Source organism: Taudactylus pleione, unplaced genomic scaffold (genome assembly GCF_031769625.1).
Source record: "Taudactylus pleione unplaced genomic scaffold, aTauple2 ptg001748bl, whole genome shotgun sequence".
Lineage (NCBI taxonomy): Eukaryota > Metazoa > Chordata > Amphibia > Anura > Myobatrachidae > Taudactylus > Taudactylus pleione.
The window spans coordinates 175,535-194,392 of NW_028286145.1; the positions used below are offsets into that span (position 1 = coordinate 175,535).

The 18,858-nt window shown below is 46.0% G+C and overlaps 1 protein-coding gene across 1 annotated transcript; it reads right to left on the minus strand.

Annotated features, from left to right (window-relative positions):
- Positions 1–1,425: 1,425 nt before the first annotated feature.
- On the minus strand, positions 1,426–8,542 carry LOC148439491 (uncharacterized). Its single transcript, XM_088464678.1, has 7 exons — positions 8,507–8,542; positions 6,227–6,296; positions 4,713–4,883; positions 2,959–3,318; positions 2,514–2,651; positions 1,939–2,060; positions 1,426–1,783 (listed from the first exon to the last, which is right to left on the minus strand). The coding sequence occupies exons 2-7, from the start codon at positions 6,294–6,296 to the stop codon at positions 1,562–1,564; spliced, it is 1,083 nt and encodes a 360-aa protein (XP_088320804.1). The 5' UTR covers positions 8,507–8,542; the 3' UTR covers positions 1,426–1,561.
- Between the last annotated feature and the right edge of the window lie 10,316 nt (positions 8,543–18,858).

The window sequence follows — 18,858 nt, forward strand, 5'->3', positions numbered from 1 at the left end:
GAGATTTACTAGAATTTCTGTTAAAAAAAAAAAAAAAAAAGGAGTGGATGTTTCTAATGACAGCCAATCAGATTTCAGCTCTCATTTATCTGGTACAGGCTGGATGAGAGCTGGAATCTGGGCGCTGTGACATCACCTGCACTTCGGTTTGTTTTGGCTTTTTTTTAACAAGTTTTAGGTAGATTTACTTTCAGTATCTTTTTTTGGGGATAATTAACTTGTATCATGTTCTGTACCTTGTACTTGTATATTAGATACATTTAAAAATAATAATATATATATTTATTATTATTTTTTTTTTCTGATGCACATTACCTGTCCCAGACGTCACTGTTGTCATATTCTATAACTTGTTATATTCTTAAAATGGCCATACATGGTGCGATGTGCACCGTGCGTCGTGACGGGGGATCTGAAGTCTGACATATCGGGCGGTCCCCACACAATGTGCGATCAGGTGGCCAACCGCCCTATATGCCGGCTCCCCCACCCGCATAGCGCTGCATGGGATCGCACATCCCATCCCCTGATCGGCTGAGCCTGCAGTAAGATCTGGAGGTGCGATGTACAACCCCACAGGTGCGCGCACTATCCGATATCATGCCCATACACGGTACAATATAGCAGCCAAAATCGTACCAATCCGTCGGATCGGCTGCTTTATCGCTCCGTGTATGGGCATTATAAAATCTCTTCATTGCTGTTTTCTTCAGCCACATGGGATTAAATTAGTTCATTTTCATGTATCTGATTAAGCTGCTGCCGATGACGCCATTTTGTGTGGACGTTTGGGAGACCTGTTGTACATCGGCAATCACCGCGTCTCCTCTATATAGAAGGTCATGGTTTTATACCCACCATTGCTATATGAGGCAATGCGCCACGGTTCCTTCTTCTGTCTTGTTTCGTGTATGTCTGATGCCTTTATGAGAACGGGGTGGCGGAGATTTCCGCAGAATATCGTTACCCCGATGTGCAAACATTTTGGACTGAAGATTGGGTAGCGCCTTTTTGTTTGAGAGATTTTTCACGTGGACTATTCACCGGACCACACATTGTATTCAGAATAAGACCGGTGTGACCAGACCAGTATCGCCCCATTCCCAGTGATCAGAATACCATCTTCCATTGCGCCATTTATATAAATTTAGCACAAATGTTTCTTGGTAAAAAAAAAAATATATATATATATTTTATTAATATGAAAATACATAACAGAATATCTTAATATTTACATGATAATATAAAGGGAATGTACCTGAACAAGAGCATTTGAGTAAATTGAAGGTAAGACGGGAAGAAGTTGGCTAGAAGTTGCCTGGGAAGGTCTCTTTCGCCAACCCACGCCATACTTTGCTTCCAAATCCTTGAGAAGCCACCACCCCTCCCCTTGTGACCAGTATCTACAGTGTTCTTCAGTGCTTTGGTAAGACCTGTCTTGTAGTGCTCGGCTGTGGCCTAGGGCTTTACCCCACCTCTTACAGCAGGTCCCCAGAATCCGTATCACCCCAAGGACCTTCACAGTTGTGAGTGTGTTTATTGTGCCATCATGGTTGTCCATCTACACCTTCTTGGGTCTTTGGTTGTGGCTTTTGGGTTTCTGTTGAGGTCCTTGTGCCGGTCGGTTGAGAAGATCTTGGATGTCGCACACAAATTTGTAAACGTACCGCTGGCCACCGGTTTTATGAATGATGTTCTTGTGGTAGTAATATCTCAGACCTCGGCTAAGTTTCTCGTAGTTCATCCTGGGCTTGTTCTTTCGTCTTCCCCATATCCGTGCCACCTGGAAGAGCACAGAGAGACGTGTCAGGAGGAAGCGGAGACAAGGTTTAAGTCTAACCCATGAAATACTAAAGATATATATGAAAAAATCATAGTCATAGAGCTCTATACAAAAAGGAAGAATGTGTGTAGCAGGTAGGTGGACACGGTACATACCTCATTAGGATCCGAAAGTTTAAATTCCCATCCATTCCCCGTCCAACTAATCAGCTTCTGACAGGAGGAGTCTTGGAGTAATTCCAGGAGGAACTGCCAAAGTTGAATTGGGCCAGAAGCAGCTGTGAGCAAAAGACAAAAAACTAGTCGGTCAATTGGGTTATAGGAGGTGCCAACGTCAACCACAGTCCCAGCAACAAGGGGCGGTTTAAAAACGTTTCCATTAAAAATACATCTGCCAGGTCCGATTTTAGGGATATCTCTGGTCCAGTTCCACAGGAGATAATACGTATCATTATGTGGATATTACTTACCTGGACCTGTATCTTAAAGGCAAATTTTGACGCCCTTCTCTACCGCCAGTTTATCAAGGAATCCGCAAAATGAAAACCCTAAAAAGGTTATTGGGGCTTGGCGTGCAGTTTCCGAGCTTGCACATGGGGGAGAGATAACACCACATTCCCAAACAGGGTAATCCCTCAAACCTGCAAAAAGGGGCTGAGCGCCTATTCGGAAGGTGGTATAGGCATGAATGGTCTGTGTATAGAGGTGCTCTTACAGGGCGAGGGGCTCACCTGTTGCGGGAGGCTTGCTGTCCTTAACCCCTGGCGCCTTCTGACTGTGAGTCGAGTAGTATCCATCCTTATCAGCCCCACATTGGCGCCCTGCAAGGTTGGACGTCTGATGGAAGCCGGTGTCATTGTAGGCGATGTCTGGAAGAGAACAGCCGTTACTGACTCAGGCCTACACTGGTCCTTCTAATGATACCACTCATATATATATATATCAGTGTAGAAGTTTTAGAAGCTCTTTAAAGCTGAAGATTAAAGTTGTGATTGTGGGGGAAGGTTTTTTTCCCTATGCACAACAAACTTATTGTGTTTAAGGCAACTAATGCACAGGGGGTGATGTCGGCATGTGAAATGGCTGATGATTTCTGACAGTCTATTGTATTATTTGTTATATGTTCTTTACAGAGTGTCACTGTGTTTATAGCCCTAAGGCCGTGCCGGTCCTCACCTGCTGTGTAGGGGTCTCTGTGTGCAGCTACGCGCTGGTTGCTTGGGTTCAGTTGCGGGCAGGTCTCCGTAGACTGGTTACCGCTCATCCAGGCAGCCTCGTCCCAGCTGGGCCACTCGCTGGTTGCCCAGGCAAAACTCTGATCTCCTACCGACCCAGAGCCCGAGTTCTGGGAGAACGTGTCTGACATTGGGGTAAAGGGTAAAGGGTCCTGGTACGTCTGGTACAAGGATTCTTCGTTATGGGGGATCTGCTCCGGGATCTCCTGGTGGGGGGGGCGGTTCTGCATTTCCTCAGCCAGCGCAGGTAATAATGACTGGAAAGACGGCAGATATTCCTCCAGGTGTCCTTGCGCTGTTCCTTTAAAAAAAAAAAATGACATGTTAATATCCATTGCAGTCATCTTAAAGGGAAACTACCCCTAACATCTCACACAGTAAGGGTACTCCCAAGAGATGGCGTGCTTTGTATTTTTCCCCTAACAGTCATGCACGTATGCTGCCATCTTACATGTGCATTTGACCGGCTGCGTCAGGTTTAATCTAATACAGAAAACATAATCCAGAGTGCAGCATTTTTCTGCACTAAAGCTGCTGTGGAACTACAAGTCCCACCAAGCCCTTCCAGCTAGAGGGTTATGCACATCTATTTTTCTGTTACTGTGGAACTACAAGTCCCTGCATGCCCTCACAATGACTGACTGGTATGATAGGACTTGTAATACAGTAACAGCTAATGTATCTATAATGGAAACATCCATAAAATTTAGGATCTACTTTAATTGTTTTACCTATTTACCTGTCTACTGACATGTAAGAGCTCATTACCCAGTTTGTTTTTTAAATATTATTGTAGTAGTTCTGGGATTAGGTGTATGGCTGCCTAACCTGGCTGTAGTGTCCCCAGTAATACTGGGACCGCTCTGGGATTAGGTGTATGGCTTCCTAACCTGGCTGTAGTGTCCCCAGTAATACTGGGACCGCTCTGGGATTAGGTGTATGGCTTCCTAACCTGGCTGTAGTGTCCCCAGTAATACTGGGACCGCTCTGGGATTAGGTGTATGGCTTCCTAACCTGGCTGTAGTGTCCCCAGTAATACTGGGACCGCTCTGGGATTAGGTGTATGGCTTCCTAACCTGGCTGTAGTGTCCCCAGTAATACTGGGACCGCTCTGGGATTAGGTGTATGGCTTCCTAACCTGGCTGTAGTGTCCCCAGTAATATGGGGACCGCTCTGGGATTAGGTGTATGGCTGCCTACCTTGGCTGTAGTGTCCCCAGTAATACTGGGACCGCTCTGGGATTAGGTGTATGGCTGCCTACCTTGGCTGTAGTGTCCCCAGTAATACTGGGACCGCTCTGGGATTAGGTGTATGGCTGCCTACCTTGGCTGTAGTGTCCCCAGTAATACTGGGACCGTTCTGGGATTAGGTGTATGGCTGCCTACCTTGGCTGTAGTGTCCCCAGTAATAAGGGGACCACTCTGGGATTAGGTGTATGGCTGCCTACCTTTGCTGTAGTGTCCCCAGTAATACGGGAACCGCTCTGGGATTAGGTGTATGGCTGCCTACCTTGGCTGTAGTGGCCCCAGTAATACAGGGACTGCTCTGGGATTAGGTGTATGGCTGCCTACCTTTGCTGTAGTGTCCCCAGTAATACGGGAACCGCTCTGCGATTAGGTGTATGGCTGCCTACCTTGGCTGTAGTGTCCCCAGTAATACAGGGACTGCTCTGGGATTAGGTGTATGGCTGCCTACCTTGGCTGTAGTGTCCCCAGTAATACAGGGACTGCTCTGTGAAGTCATCACAGGACAGGGGGTTGCTGATCGTGCACTGAGCGGAGTTGGGGTACAGTCCCTTTCCTGCATTCAGGGGGACAGTGTTCAGCCCAATATCTTGGAGGAAACCTGGATCTTCATGTCTGAAATCTATAAAAAAAAAATACTGTCATATCTTCGGGCCAAATGTAATAGGGGGAGAGGTTAGAGAATGGGAGAGATTTCTCACACTTTTATAATAGAGACAGAGAACATGCAAACTCTCTCCCTAATGCTCCTACACTCAGAACACTCTCACAATTTAAACTCTCATTCAGATATTTTCCCATTTTGAAGATAAAACCCGACCAATGTAACGGTGTAAGATTTACTGCTAAACCGTCACTTTCTCTAAACTCTCACCCTATTACATTGGCCTATATATATATATATATATATATATATATATATATATATAATATGGAGACGACACCAGCTCCTGTGTGTGTATATGACAATAGTAATAACCAGCAGGTAACAATAGATCCCGTTACTATGTCAGATATACATGTAACTTATTCAGTCCTGGGAAAGAACTATCCGGTAACCAGTAACAGGTCGGCGCTATGCTATGTTTGCGCAGTTGGCCAATGTTTTTTGTACTGCACGTGCGTTGCGATGGTTTACCGACGGCGGCCATAGTGAGCACTGGAAGGGGGTATGATTGACATTTTTGATGCGAGCATGTTGTGGGCGTGTTACGGCGAGCGGCTGCGTCTTTTTGCGCAGTTCCTCTGGCCTTGGACGCTGTGAGCAGAAGTGCGATGGTGGGATCGATGGTGCTTTGTACACAAGCGGCGAGTTAGTGGCGCAGCAGTGTCTGTACAGGTTACAGTGGTTGCGGCATTAGCGCAAACTACAGTACCACTGCGTATAATGGGCACGATTCAGAGATGGACGGAATTGCAGAGCCGCGCACAAGTCACTGCGCCATCCTGTCTATCGCAAACGCAGCAGGAGGGGTCTGTGGGAAACAGTCAGGCCAGGAAATCTGCATCCACGCAATGCAGACCCTGGCCTCGCACCTCCCGGGAAAACAGGGGTGACACACCCCTAATGGTGACCAGCCGCGCCCTTGCTCCACCCCCCAAATTACATGTCGCAGCATAGGGGGGTCTGCGAGCGAGATCGCAGGAATCGTTCTGCACATGCACAGACCCTAGATCATCGGAGCTGTGCACTAATCACCAGGTCAACAGGCCTAATGTAACAATATTACACCCTTCATATTACACCCATTTCTGTAAAGGAGAGTGACTGTAACTGCAGAGATTTGCTGCACCTGGTCTCCTGTACTGGAGGAGCGACCTGTAGCAGGCAGGGATTGCTGCACCTGCTCTCCTGTACTGTAGGAGGCTGTTCCAGGCTCAGGCGACCTGTGGCATGCAGGGATTGCTAGCTCTGCCTGTAATAACATACTGTATATAGCTGCACAGTCATTGTGTGATCATTACCTGAGCCAAAGTCCATGTTTGGGACCTCCTGTGGTGCCAGCTCCGGGCTATAGAAGCTGCTTAGTTCCATCTGAGGGAAAGGGGAGATAACAAAGTCACTTCTCATGTTAGGCCAGGGATGGGGTCTGTGTGCTGAGGTACAAGCAATATTGGGGAGGGGGCTCTGCTACAGGGGTGCAGTTACAGCATATAATATACAGGTGATGGGAGTAGTGGGGAGGGGGCTCTGGTAAAGGGTACAGTAATATCCAGGTGATGGCAGTAGTGGGGAGGGGCCTCTGGTACAGGGGTGCAGTTACAGGAGATAATATACAGGTGATGGGAGTAGTGGGGAGGGGGCTCTGGTACAGGGGATAATATACAGGTGATGGGAGTAGTGAGGAGGGGGCTCTGGTACAGGAGATAATATACAGGTGATGGGAGTAGTGAGGAGGGGGCTCTGGTACAGGAGATAATATACAGGTGATGGGAGTAGTGGGGAGGGGGCTCTGGTACAGGAGATAATATACAGGTGATGGGAGTAGTGAGGAGGGGGCTCTGGTACAGGAGATAATATACAGGTGATGGGAGTAGTGGGGAGGGGGCTCTGGTACAGGAGATAATATACAGGTGATGGGAGTAGTGGGGAGGGGGCTCTGGTACAGGAGATAATATACAGGTGATGGGAGTAGTGGGGAGGGGGCTCTGGTACAGGAGATAATATACAGGTGATGGGAGTAGTGGGGAGGGGGCTCTGGTACAGGAGATAATATACAGGTGATGGGAGTAGTGGGGAGGGGGCTCTGGTACAGGAGATAATATACAGGTGATGGGAGTAGTGGGGAGGGGGCTCTGGTACAGGGGATAATATACAGGTGATAGGAGTAGCGGGGAGGGGGCTCTGGTACAGGGGATAATATACAGGTGATGGGAGTAGTGAGGAGGGGGCTCTGGTACAGGAGATAATATACAGGTGATGGGAGTAGTGGGGAGGGGGCTCTGGTACAGGAGATAATATACAGGTGATGGGAGTAGTGGGGAGGGGGCTCTGGTACAGGGGATAATATACAGGTGATGGGAGTAGTGGGGAGGGGGCTCTGGTACAGGGGTGTAGTTACAGGAGATAATATACAGGTGATGGGAGTAGCGGGGAGGGGGCTCTGGTACAGGGGATAATATCCAGGTGATGGGAGTAGTGGGGAGGGGGCTCTGGTACAGGGGATAATATACAGGTGATGGGAGTAGTGGGGAGGGGGCTCTGGTACAGGGGTGCAGGTACAGGAGATAATATCCAGGTGGAGTAGTGGGGAGGGGGCTCTGGTACAGGGGATTATATACAGGTGATGGAGTAGTGGGGAGGGGGCTCTGGTACAGGAGATAATATACAGGTGATGGGAGTAGTGAGGAGGGGGCTCTGGTACAGGGGTGCAGTTACAGGAGATAATATACAGGTGATGGGAGTAGTGGGGAGGGGGCTCTGGTACAGGAGATAATATACAGGTGATGGGAGTAGTGAGGAGGGGGCTCTGGTACAGGGGTGCAGTTACAGGAGATAATATACAGGTGATGGGAGTAGTGGGGAGGGGGCTCTGGTACAGGAGATAATATACAGGTGATGGGAGTAGTGAGGAGGGGGCTCTGGTACAGGGGTGCAGTTACAGGAGATAATATACAGGTGATGGGAGTAGTGGGGAGGGGGCTCTGGTACAGGAGATAATATACAGGTGATGGGAGTAGTGAGGAGGGGGCTCTGGTACAGGGGTGCAGTTACAGGAGATAATATACAGGTGATGGGAGTAGTGGGGAGGGGGCTCTGGTACAGGAGATAATATACAGGTGATGGGAGTAGTGAGGAGGGGGCTCTGGTACAGGGGTGCAGTTACAGGAGATAATATACAGGTGATGGGAGTAGTGGGGAGGGGGCTCTGGTACAGGAGATAATATACAGGTGATGGGAGTAGTGAGGAGGGGGCTCTGGTACAGGGGTGCAGTTACAGGAGATAATATACAGGTGATGGGAGTAGTGGGGAGGGGGCTCTGGTACAGGAGATAATATACAGGTGATGGGAGTAGTGAGGAGGGGGCTCTGGTACAGGGGTGCAGTTACAGGAGATAATATACAGGTGATGGGAGTAGTGGGGAGGGGGCTGTGGTACAGGGTACAGTAATATCCAGGTGATGGGCTGGAATATGGGGAACAATGGTGTAATTTGGGGTATATGAATTACGGTGTGCATGGGGGTCATTGGGGTACGGGCACTATATTTGGGTGCAGTGCTGAGGGGGGCACAAGTCACTTACCTCTGTATAGCTGCTGGTCTGTAATAACCTGTGAGGTGTCCCAGAGCCTCCAGCCTTTCCCTCCCTGCTGTATCCTGCAGCTGCTATATATACACACAGCCTGCCTCTGATTGGCTGCCACTGATGTGACGTTTCCAACCACCAGGGGGAGAGTTTCCGTGATGTCAGAAAATCACAGCTCCAGACCCCCTATGGGGGCTTATCAGAGGGGTCATATGGCAGCAGCCTGACACCAGCCCGGGGGAGGGGGCTGCATGTAGCCCATCACTCAGAGCAGAGGAAGAGGGTCCAGGACTCCATTATTCAGATCTATAAATATCCAAGTGTATATAGTGTGTAACCTCAGGCAGCCCCATCCCTGGTGCCAGTGCCCACGCGTACCTCTATGCCAGCTACTATGTATCTGCCCCCTCCCTGGTGCCAGCGCCCACCCGTACCTCTATGCCAGCTACTATGTATCTGCCACGTCCCTGGTGCCAGCGCCCACCCGTGCCTCTATGCCAGCTACTATGTATCTGCCCCGTCCCTGGTGCCAGCGCCCACCCGTGCCTCTATGCCAGCTACTATGTATCTGCCCTGTCCCTGGTGCCAGCGCCCACCTGTGCCTCTATGCCAGCTACTATGTATCTGCCCCGTCCCTGGTGCCAGCGCCCACCCGTACCTCTATGCCAGCTACTATGTACCTGCCCCGTCCCTGGTGCCAGCGCCCACCCATACCTCTATGCCAGCTACTATGTATCTGCCCCGTCCCTGGTGCCAGCGCCCACCCATACCGCTATGCCAGCTACTATGTATCTGCCCCGTCCCTGGTGCCAGCGCCCACCCATACCTCTATGCCAGATATGAGATAGATATGAGATAGATAGATAGATAGATAGATATAATATAGATAGATAGATGATAGATACATTAACTAAAACCAAGCTCATTACAGCTATCCCCAGTCGGGCTGCATAAGTCACCCCAAAATACCCCACAGTCCTGTCCTTAATGACATCATCACCAGTCCGGCTCTGGGGCTTATACATTAATATGCCCATTTCCCCAGCCATCTTTCTACCTTATATCACAATCATGAAAAATCCCTTCTATCCGCATTTTATTCAAATAAATATTGGCGAGAGCGTTGGGTGGAAACGGAAGTATGGAAACGCTCAGTTCCACTAATATGGGGTCAATAAAATGTTCCAAAAAAAACAAAAATATCTGTTTTAAAAAACATAAAAGAAAAATCAAACTAAAAAAAACACTGATGCATTAATGTGTATGGCTGCTGTATCAGTTATACTGTACCACAGCTATAGCCGGGCACTGATGCATTAATGTGTATGGCTGCTGTATCAGTTGTACTGTACCACAGCTATAGCCGGGCACTGATGCATTAATGTGTATGGCTGCTGTATCAGTTATACTGTACCACAGCTATAGCCGGGCACTGATGCATTAATGTGTATGGCTGCTGTATCAGTTGTACTGTACCACAGCTATAGCCGGGCACTGATGCATTAATGTGTATGGCTGCTGTATCAGTTATACTGTACCACAGCTATAGCCGGGCACTGATGCATTAATGTGTATAGTGGCTGTATCAGTTATACTGTACCACAGCTATAGCCGGGCACTGATGCATTAACGTGTATGGCTGCTGTATCAGTTATACTGTACCACAGCTATAGCCGGGCACTGATGCATTAATGTGTATAGTGGCTGTATCAGTTATACTGTACCACAGCTATAGCCGGGCACTGATGCATTAATGTGTATGGCTGCTGTATCAGTTGTACTGTACCACAGCTATAGCCGGGCACTGATGCATTATTGTGTATGGCTGCTGTATCAGTTATACTGTACCACAGCTATAGCCGGGCACTGATGCATTAATGTGTATGGCTGCTGTATCAGTTGTACTGTACCACAGCTATAGCCGGGCACTGATGCATTAATGTGTATGGCTGCTGTATCAGTTGTACTGTACCACAGCTATAGCCGGGCACTGATGCATTAATGTGTATGGCTGCTGTATCAGTTGTACTGTACCACAGCTATAGCCGGGCACTGATGCATTATTGTGTATAGTGGCTGTATCAGTTATACTGTACCACAGCTATAGCCGGGCACTGATGCATTAATGTGTATGGGTGCTGTATCAGTTGTACTGTACCACAGCTATAGCCGGGCACTGATGCATTAATGTGTATGGCTGCTGTATCAGTTGTACTGTACCACAGCTATAGCCGGGCACTGATGCATTATTGTGTATAGTGGCTGTATCAGTTGTACTGTACCACAGCTATAGCCGGGCACTGATGCATTAATGTGTATGGCTGCTGTATCAGTTATACTGTACCACAGCTATAGCCGGGCACTGATGCATTAATGTGTATGGCTGCTGTATCAGTTGTACTGTACCACAGCTATATCCGGGTACTGATGCATTATTGTGTATGGCTGCTGTATCAGTTATACTGTACCACAGCTATAGCCGGGCACCGATGCATTAATGTGTGTGGCTGCTGTATCAGTTGTACTGTACCACAGCTATAGCCGGGCACTGATGCATTAATGTGTATGGCTGCTGTATCAGTTATACTGTACCACAGCTATAGCCGGGCACTGATGCATTATTGTGTATAGTGGCTGTATCAGTTGTACTGTACCACAGCTATAGCCGGGCACTGATGCATTAATGTGTATGGCTGCTGTATCAGTTGTACTGTACCACAGCTATAGCCGGGCACTGATGCATTAATGTGTATGGCTGCTGTATCAGTTATACTGTACCACAGCTATAGCCGGGCACTGATGCATTAATGTGTATGGCTGCTGTATCAGTTATACTGTACCACAGCTATAGCCGGGCACTGATGCATTAATGTGTATGGCTGCTGTATCAGTTGTACTGTACCACAGCTATAGCCGGGCACTGATGCATTATTGTGTATAGTGGCTGTATCAGTTGTACTGTACCACAGCTATAGCCGGGCACTGATGCATTAATGTGTATGGCTGCTGTATCAGTTATACTGTACCACAGCTATAGCCGGGCACTGATGCATTAATGTGTATGGCTGCTGTATCAGTTGTACTGTACCACAGCTATAGCCGGGCACCGATGCATTAATGTGTATGGCTGCTGTATCAGTTGTACTGTACCACAGCTATAGCCGGGCACTGATGCATTATTGTGTATAGTGGCTGTATCAGTTGTACTGTACCACAGCTATAGCTGGGCACTGATGCATTAATGTGTATGGCTGCTGTATCAGTTGTACTGTACCACAGCTATAGCCGGGCACTGATGCATTAATGTGTATGGCTGCTGTATCAGTTATACTGTACCACAGCTATAGCCGGGCACTGATGCATTAATGTGTATGGCTGCTGTATCAGTTATACTGTACCACAGCTATATCCGGGCACTGATGCATTATTGTGTATGGCTGCTGTATCAGTTGTACTGTACCACAGCTATAGCCGGGCACCGATGCATTAATGTGTATGGCTGCTGTATCAGTTGTACTGTACCACAGCTATAGCCGGGCACTGATGCATTATTGTGTATAGTGGCTGTATCAGTTGTACTGTACCACAGCTATAGCCGGGCACTGATGCATTAATGTGTATGGCTGCTGTATCAGTTGTACTGTACCACAGCTATAGCCGGGCACTGATGCATTAATGTGTATGGCTGCTGTATCAGTTATACTGTACCACAGCTATAGCCGGGCACTGATGCATTAATGTGTATGGCTGCTGTATCAGTTGTACTGTACCACAGCTATAGCCGGGCACTGATGCATTATTGTGTATAGTGGCTGTATCAGTTGTACTGTACCACAGCTATAGCCGGGCACTGATGCATTAATGTGTATGGCTGCTGTATCAGTTATACTGTACCACAGCTATAGCCGGGCACTGATGCATTAATGTGTATGGCTGCTGTATCAGTTGTACTGTACCACAGCTATAGCCGGGCACTGATGCATTATTGTGTATAGTGGCTGTATCAGTTGTACTGTACCACAGCTATAGCCGGGCACTGATGCATTAATGTGTATGGCTGCTGTATCAGTTGTACTGTACCACAGCTATAGCCGGGCACTGATGCATTAATGTGTATGGCTGCTGTATCAGTTGTACTGTACCACAGCTATAGCCGGGCACTTCCATTCGTCTGCAAACTCCTTACTATAATACTGCAAGTAACTGAACAGCATTGATAAATACAAGCTCTCAGTGCCTTATTGTGTACTGTATTCCTTACAGAGCCTCAGATTTATCTGTAGGCCCCCAACGCTTGCACGTGTCCTCGCCATCTTTATCCTGCGCAAAGTGTTGGAATCCCCTGCGTTGCAGATTTGTTGGGACCTCACACAACAACAGGGGGCTGAGGTTGCTACTTTCAAAAATCATGAAGATCCAATTAGCGAAGATAAGAAAGTGCTGAACACAACCTGGTGGAGAAGATAAGCTACTGGAATCCACCCCACCCCAGAGTCCAGGGGGGTCCTCTGCCTGCAGAACCAAGTGACAGACCCGTCTGTGTCACCGAGTCACCTTAGATTTACCACACTAAGCCAATCTCCGCTGATAGGAACGTCTCTATCATCATGGAAAAATCAAACTCTTTCTGATAGCCCCAGTTTTACAGACCAAGTTGACATTATTTTCTGCTTCTTCTGGTAAATAAAGACCATGTACGGTATACTGTCCATCGGTAACTACAAATGAGAGGCCTTGGGTCAGCTGCATTTATCTATTAATGTACAATAGCTCCTGATGTGTGACAGCTTTAGTCATTCCTGCCGTGGCTTTATATATATTTATATATATATAATATTACTCTAGGCCACCCCTCACTTACATCATATATACAGGGAGCGCATGGTAGCTGTAGTGTAGTGTTAGGTTCCTATCTGCAAAAGGTCACCTTGTCGTGACAGATGGGCCTCCACAATTTGATAAAAATGTGCGCAATTATATAATGTAACGGTCAGTTATAAGACAGGTTTTTTAGAGAGAGAGAAAAAAAAGATATTCCTAAATATATATACAGTATATTATACACACACACGTATGTATAGTACATATATATATATACACACGCGTATGTACAGTGCTTACATATATATATATAGAGAGAAAGATATACAGTATATATAATATAAACATACACAAGTATATATATATATATGTGCGTACATAATATATATATATAGAGAGAGAGAAATGTATATAATATATACATGCACACATACACAAAGAAAACAAGTACATACGTGTATATATATATATAAAGACAGATGCATATATATAATATACATGCACACATACACAAAGAAAACACAAGTACGTACATATATACTGTATATATAAAGACAGATGTATATACAGTATATATCTACAGTATATGTATATATAAATGTATATATTTATAATGATATACACACACATATATATCAAGCACAAACTCCTTTAAGCACTATATAGATTAATTGTCAGTTTGAACACATATCTATTGTGTATAGGGCTATTGTCAGTGTGTAATAATGAGATATTATATGTTAGTACTGTATGCACCAATGATGAGCAGTTAGATCAGGACGTCACAGTACACGCGCCCGGCGCTGTCAGATCCTACAAGCCGCACATTACAGCCCAAAATACAAAGGATGTGTAGGACGGGAGGTATGAGGTCCTGCATGGCTCAGACGAGGTCTCCTTGTTGAGGTCAGACTGATAACCAGCTTACACCTCATTGGTACAGGTGACGGGCATAGTGTTGTAACTCATTGCATAAGTGCCACACACACAGGCTACTTCCACCATTGCCAGACTAAGCTCTGCCCGATATTGCTCCATGACTTCACACCCCTTACCACATGTAATTACAGAGCTGTGTATCATGTTACCTGCCTAATGCCGTGCAGGTCCCCATCGTATAATACACAGTGTCAGTCTCATACCTATCGTATTATAATAGACAGGCGACGCTAGCCTACGTATAACGTTCCCTAAGTGATATCTGATATCATCGCTTATAGTCTGTGAGTTTTCGTGTCATTACTTCAATGTTCATTAGGAAAACCTGTGTATTATAGGGATCACCTGCTCCCTACTGTAAGTTATATACATATTAGGAGTCACCTCTGTTAGGCCAACTTTTAAATGCCGTGCTCGCCCTACCATGGACACAGTGCTTAGTAGATCATTAATCCCTACTGCTCTGAGATCATTATCCCTCCTGCTCTGATGGCCTGATTCAGTAAGGATCGCTATTGCGTACGCAGCTGCGAATTCATATGGAATACAGCTGAGAAAGTATGCTATTCCCTGCCACAGATCATCGGCATAGAGATGGCAATTGTCGTCACTCGCAGGGAGTACTCAGGATGTGTAGCCCTTTATGCACGCCCAGGAAACGGCGATCAAACGGACAGGACAGTTTCTCCGTCCACTCCCCCGTCACCATCCCCCAAACGCGCACGGCCTGTCACTCACTCTGCAATGGATCCCTAAGTGCGTCTGTAATCGCAGTGCGATTTCAGTGCGGTACATACGTATGGCAGGTGTTTAAAAAATCGATTCGAACTGCGTACGTAATTGCAATTGAGTTCATTAATACCAGCTGCTATGAGATCATGAATCCCTACTGCTATGAGATCATTAATCCCTACTGCTATGAGATCATTAATCCACATATGAAAGTGCATTGAAATGTAAGACTAGGGCAGAAGAGTTGTGTATGGTGGCATACGCCGACCATTTCCACCAGCCGTCAGCCGCAAAATTCTTTTCCCTGAGTGTGTTGGATGGAAGAGTAACTTGGCACGGTAATTAGTGGCACGCTTGCAGTTATATACAGTGACGTGCGTCTGATAAATGCTGTTTACACAAAATTTCAACCCATGTGCTGTGGAAGCTCCAAGTTAAAGATATTGTCATTGGCTTCCAATTAGCCTCTACCTGTGAAGCTTTTTTTTTTTTTTTTTTAAAGTCAGCTTTTATGGATAATCATTGGCATAACATAATGGGTGCAGGGTGCCCCACACTGCACACCCTGCCGCACCCATATATTACACTCATCCCTCCGGAGTCCTGAATCGACGGCGGTGTCGCGGTGTAGATCACCGGAAAAATGACATGCTTCCATTTTCGCAGAGTTTTGGGCATGATGCGTGGAAAAATCTCCGGGTACATGGAGCGGGCGCCATGTTCACAGAGACCAGTGCATGCGCTGTACACTCTGCCCACATGTGCCATCCGTGAGAGGAGTGGCCCGCCCGTGCGGCCCACACAGGCCTTCTCCCAGCAGATAAGAGACCCTTTAATTCAAATATATATTGTATTTATGTACAGTGGGCTCTTATATATATGATTAGATGTCTGTGGAGCTCCCCCCCTCCCCGGCACACGCTCTCGCCCCCCTCATCTGACCCCTAAGCAGCAGGAACTCCTGGTTTAGAGACTTTGGTGTTTACATAAGTTTTTTTCCAGAGTTTCCAGCAGTAAAGGTCTGTGTGACGGACACTTCCAGGCCTTTCATAGTGCTGGGCTTATTTTGGAAATTCTCATTGACAAATGATGTGGAATTGGTTTTAAATGCAGCATTTAAATCACAGGGGAGGACAGAACATGGGCGCGCATACATTACACCCCACAGAGAAAGTGCTTTTATCAGGATCAAATTCCAGGCGTTTCCAATTCATCCACTTTGCTGGTCCCACGCTGAATGTTCGAGAGGTGCCGAAGTTCCGTATAATCATATAACTAATGAAGGTTGTGCTCACCAAACAGTCATTTTAGCATAACTGAGTAGTACTAGCATTACTAGACTTATTATAATTATATATATTACACTATGGTTAGATATTTTTTTGTAAAGCTAAAATCTACAATTTCACTACTTTTTTTTTTTTTTTTTTGGCTATAAAATTGAATTTAAAAAAAGTAAATGAAATAAATACCTGCGTTGTCCTTGTCTGTACTTTGTGGAATATAATAATAATAAGTAGCTACAACCCAGCCTCTTACATTTAGGGTGATTACCAGGTAAAACTGTTAAGCTGCACACACACACACAACGATTTTGTTACCAACGATTTTCTGTCAGATTTTTTGAAAGTGTAATGAACGATTTTTTTGAACTACAGACGATTTTTGCATATTCCCTTACTGAAAATCGTTGAGTTGACAAGTCTGACTGAATTACAAACTACAAACGTGAACGCGCATGAACGATTATCGTTAATCGCTTGCCTCAGAAAGTGAACGATTTTTTCAAACGATTATCGTTAAACGATATCCGTTCAAAAAAATCGATGTGTGTGTATGCAGCTTTACTCTTTGCTATGTTTTGCATTGCGGCTTTCTCAGGCGCTAAATAGAATTTCCAGCTCGCCAAACCTCGGTGAAATGTTAGAGGTGTTGTCCCTCCTTAAATGAACATACTACATGAACTAATAATGTATAGGAGTGTTCCCCTGTTTGGGCTGGCGCTGGTTCACGCTCCGTATGGCTGCAGGGACAGCTAGCTGGCACTGCCTCCATAGCTCTTCTAAGTCCTCTATTTCAGACATATGTATAAGTCCTTTATTTCAGACATATAGATATACTAAGCCTAACAGCGCTGACCCTATCGCCTCTATGCGGAGGTTTATTGATTAGAGGACAATGAACCAGCAAGAGGTGGCAAATTGTTTTTTTATTAATATTCTATTTGATAAATCAGTGGTTCCCAAACTGCGCCGTGGCACCCTGATGTTCCTCAGGACACTTGCAGAGGTGCCTCAGGTTGGTGGTCCAGCACCAAATCAAATTATTTTTGTTCAATGTAATGAAACAGAAGCGCAAACCTGTCCCCACCACATAACTGACCCTACGGATGACAGGTCAGCACAATTTACTTCACTTTACTAAATTTCTCAATAACAAACTTTTGGCTTAGGGGTGCCGTGAAAACATGGCTGATACTCTAGGGCGCCGTGGTTGAAAAAAGTTTGGGAACCACTGTGATGATAAATAGATCTCTTCAACTTTATTAGATATTTCAGAATTCAGTTTTAAGCGAGGTTTATTCAGTTATTACATCGGTTTTGCTATTATATTAAATGGGGGATTGGTTGGGTTGCAGTTAAGATGATCCTCAATTATTAACATTCAGAGGACATTTGTAAACAGTTGTTGGCCAGATTTGTATTAAAGACACTTGAAAATAACATTATAGCCTTTATTAATGAGCCTTTGTTCAATATACATAAACTACAGTATAGGACACTCGCAGACTACTCCCAAACCTGTCCTTTTACACATCAAACACCTAACGATGTCACCAGCAACCACGGAGTGCGCAATCACGCGTACACACTGAGCGATGTAGGCGATAGGTCTTTACATTCTCCATCCAAGTCATTAGGAAAAGTATAGTCTTTCTCCAATGTAGAAGAATATATATTGTTATACGTAGAATTACTAATTATCATAGTGCTGTATGGGGGGGGGGGGGGGGGATTAGGTAACATTTAATTATTTGCACATCACTGTAATAAGAACAATACCTAGAAGACCCCAGGGTCTATATATATATACACCGGTATGTCTAAAGTATATGGGGAGCGTTAGGACAGTTTGGGGTCCTGGGCTGATGACACAACTCAAGCACAACCCAATAACAATAGTAATGGACAGTAGGATCTTGTAGCCCATTATAAGCAGAGCCATAAATCAGATATAGACACTTGGGGAGAGTCAGATCATCATTCAGACATCAGCAGACTACATCAGATAAGTCACCTTATATCTGGTGGAGGCTCCTGGATTGAGGTCCAGCAGGAGACCGACCTGGGCTCCACTGTTTAGCACATTCCCTATTACAGAGGGCACCAGACCAACATTTAAACCCTTGATGAGTAGACAAACAGACCCCTGAGCACTTCTCGCCTCTGCTGGAGACACAAAGACCCTGTTTAATTGTGAAATACTCTGATCTGCCGGAGAATATGAGACACGGCCCATGGGGGCAACTTGTCTGCTTGTTGGGGGGAATACATCTATATCAGGAGTCTAGTTCTTTACCTGCTTCCTCGGAGGCCTGAGATCCTCAGAAAAGGCATAACTATAACCACAATGCTCCTGCAGCCTCTAAGGGCCCTGGCAATTTAGAGCTCCCACCATACCTACCCTGCACGTTGTTGACCAACTGTGGCCACCTACAGCTGGTATAGAGGCATGTGTCCATATACCTTACCCAGATAAAAAGTGGAAAATTCTCTCTCGAGATAGAGAGAGAGAGAGTACATACAATATGGTCTCAGGATAGTGGTTGTGTCCCATTCATGTTCTACCAGGTAATT

What these genes read in the sequence shown, in the direction of transcription:
- LOC148439491 (XM_088464678.1), bottom strand. Translation starts at nt 6,296, where the DNA reads ATGGAACTAAGCAGCTTCTATAGCCCGGAGCTGGCACCACAGGAGGTC. An exon ending in AAACATGGACTTTGGCTCAG is followed by an intron (nt 4,884 to 6,226) that starts GTAATGATCACA and finishes TTTTTTTTATAG; the next exon opens with ATTTCAGACATGAAGATCCA. An exon ending in CAGCAAGCCTCCCGCAACAG is followed by an intron (nt 2,061 to 2,513) that starts GTGAGCCCCTCG and finishes TTTTGCTCACAG; the next exon opens with CTGCTTCTGGCCCAATTCAA.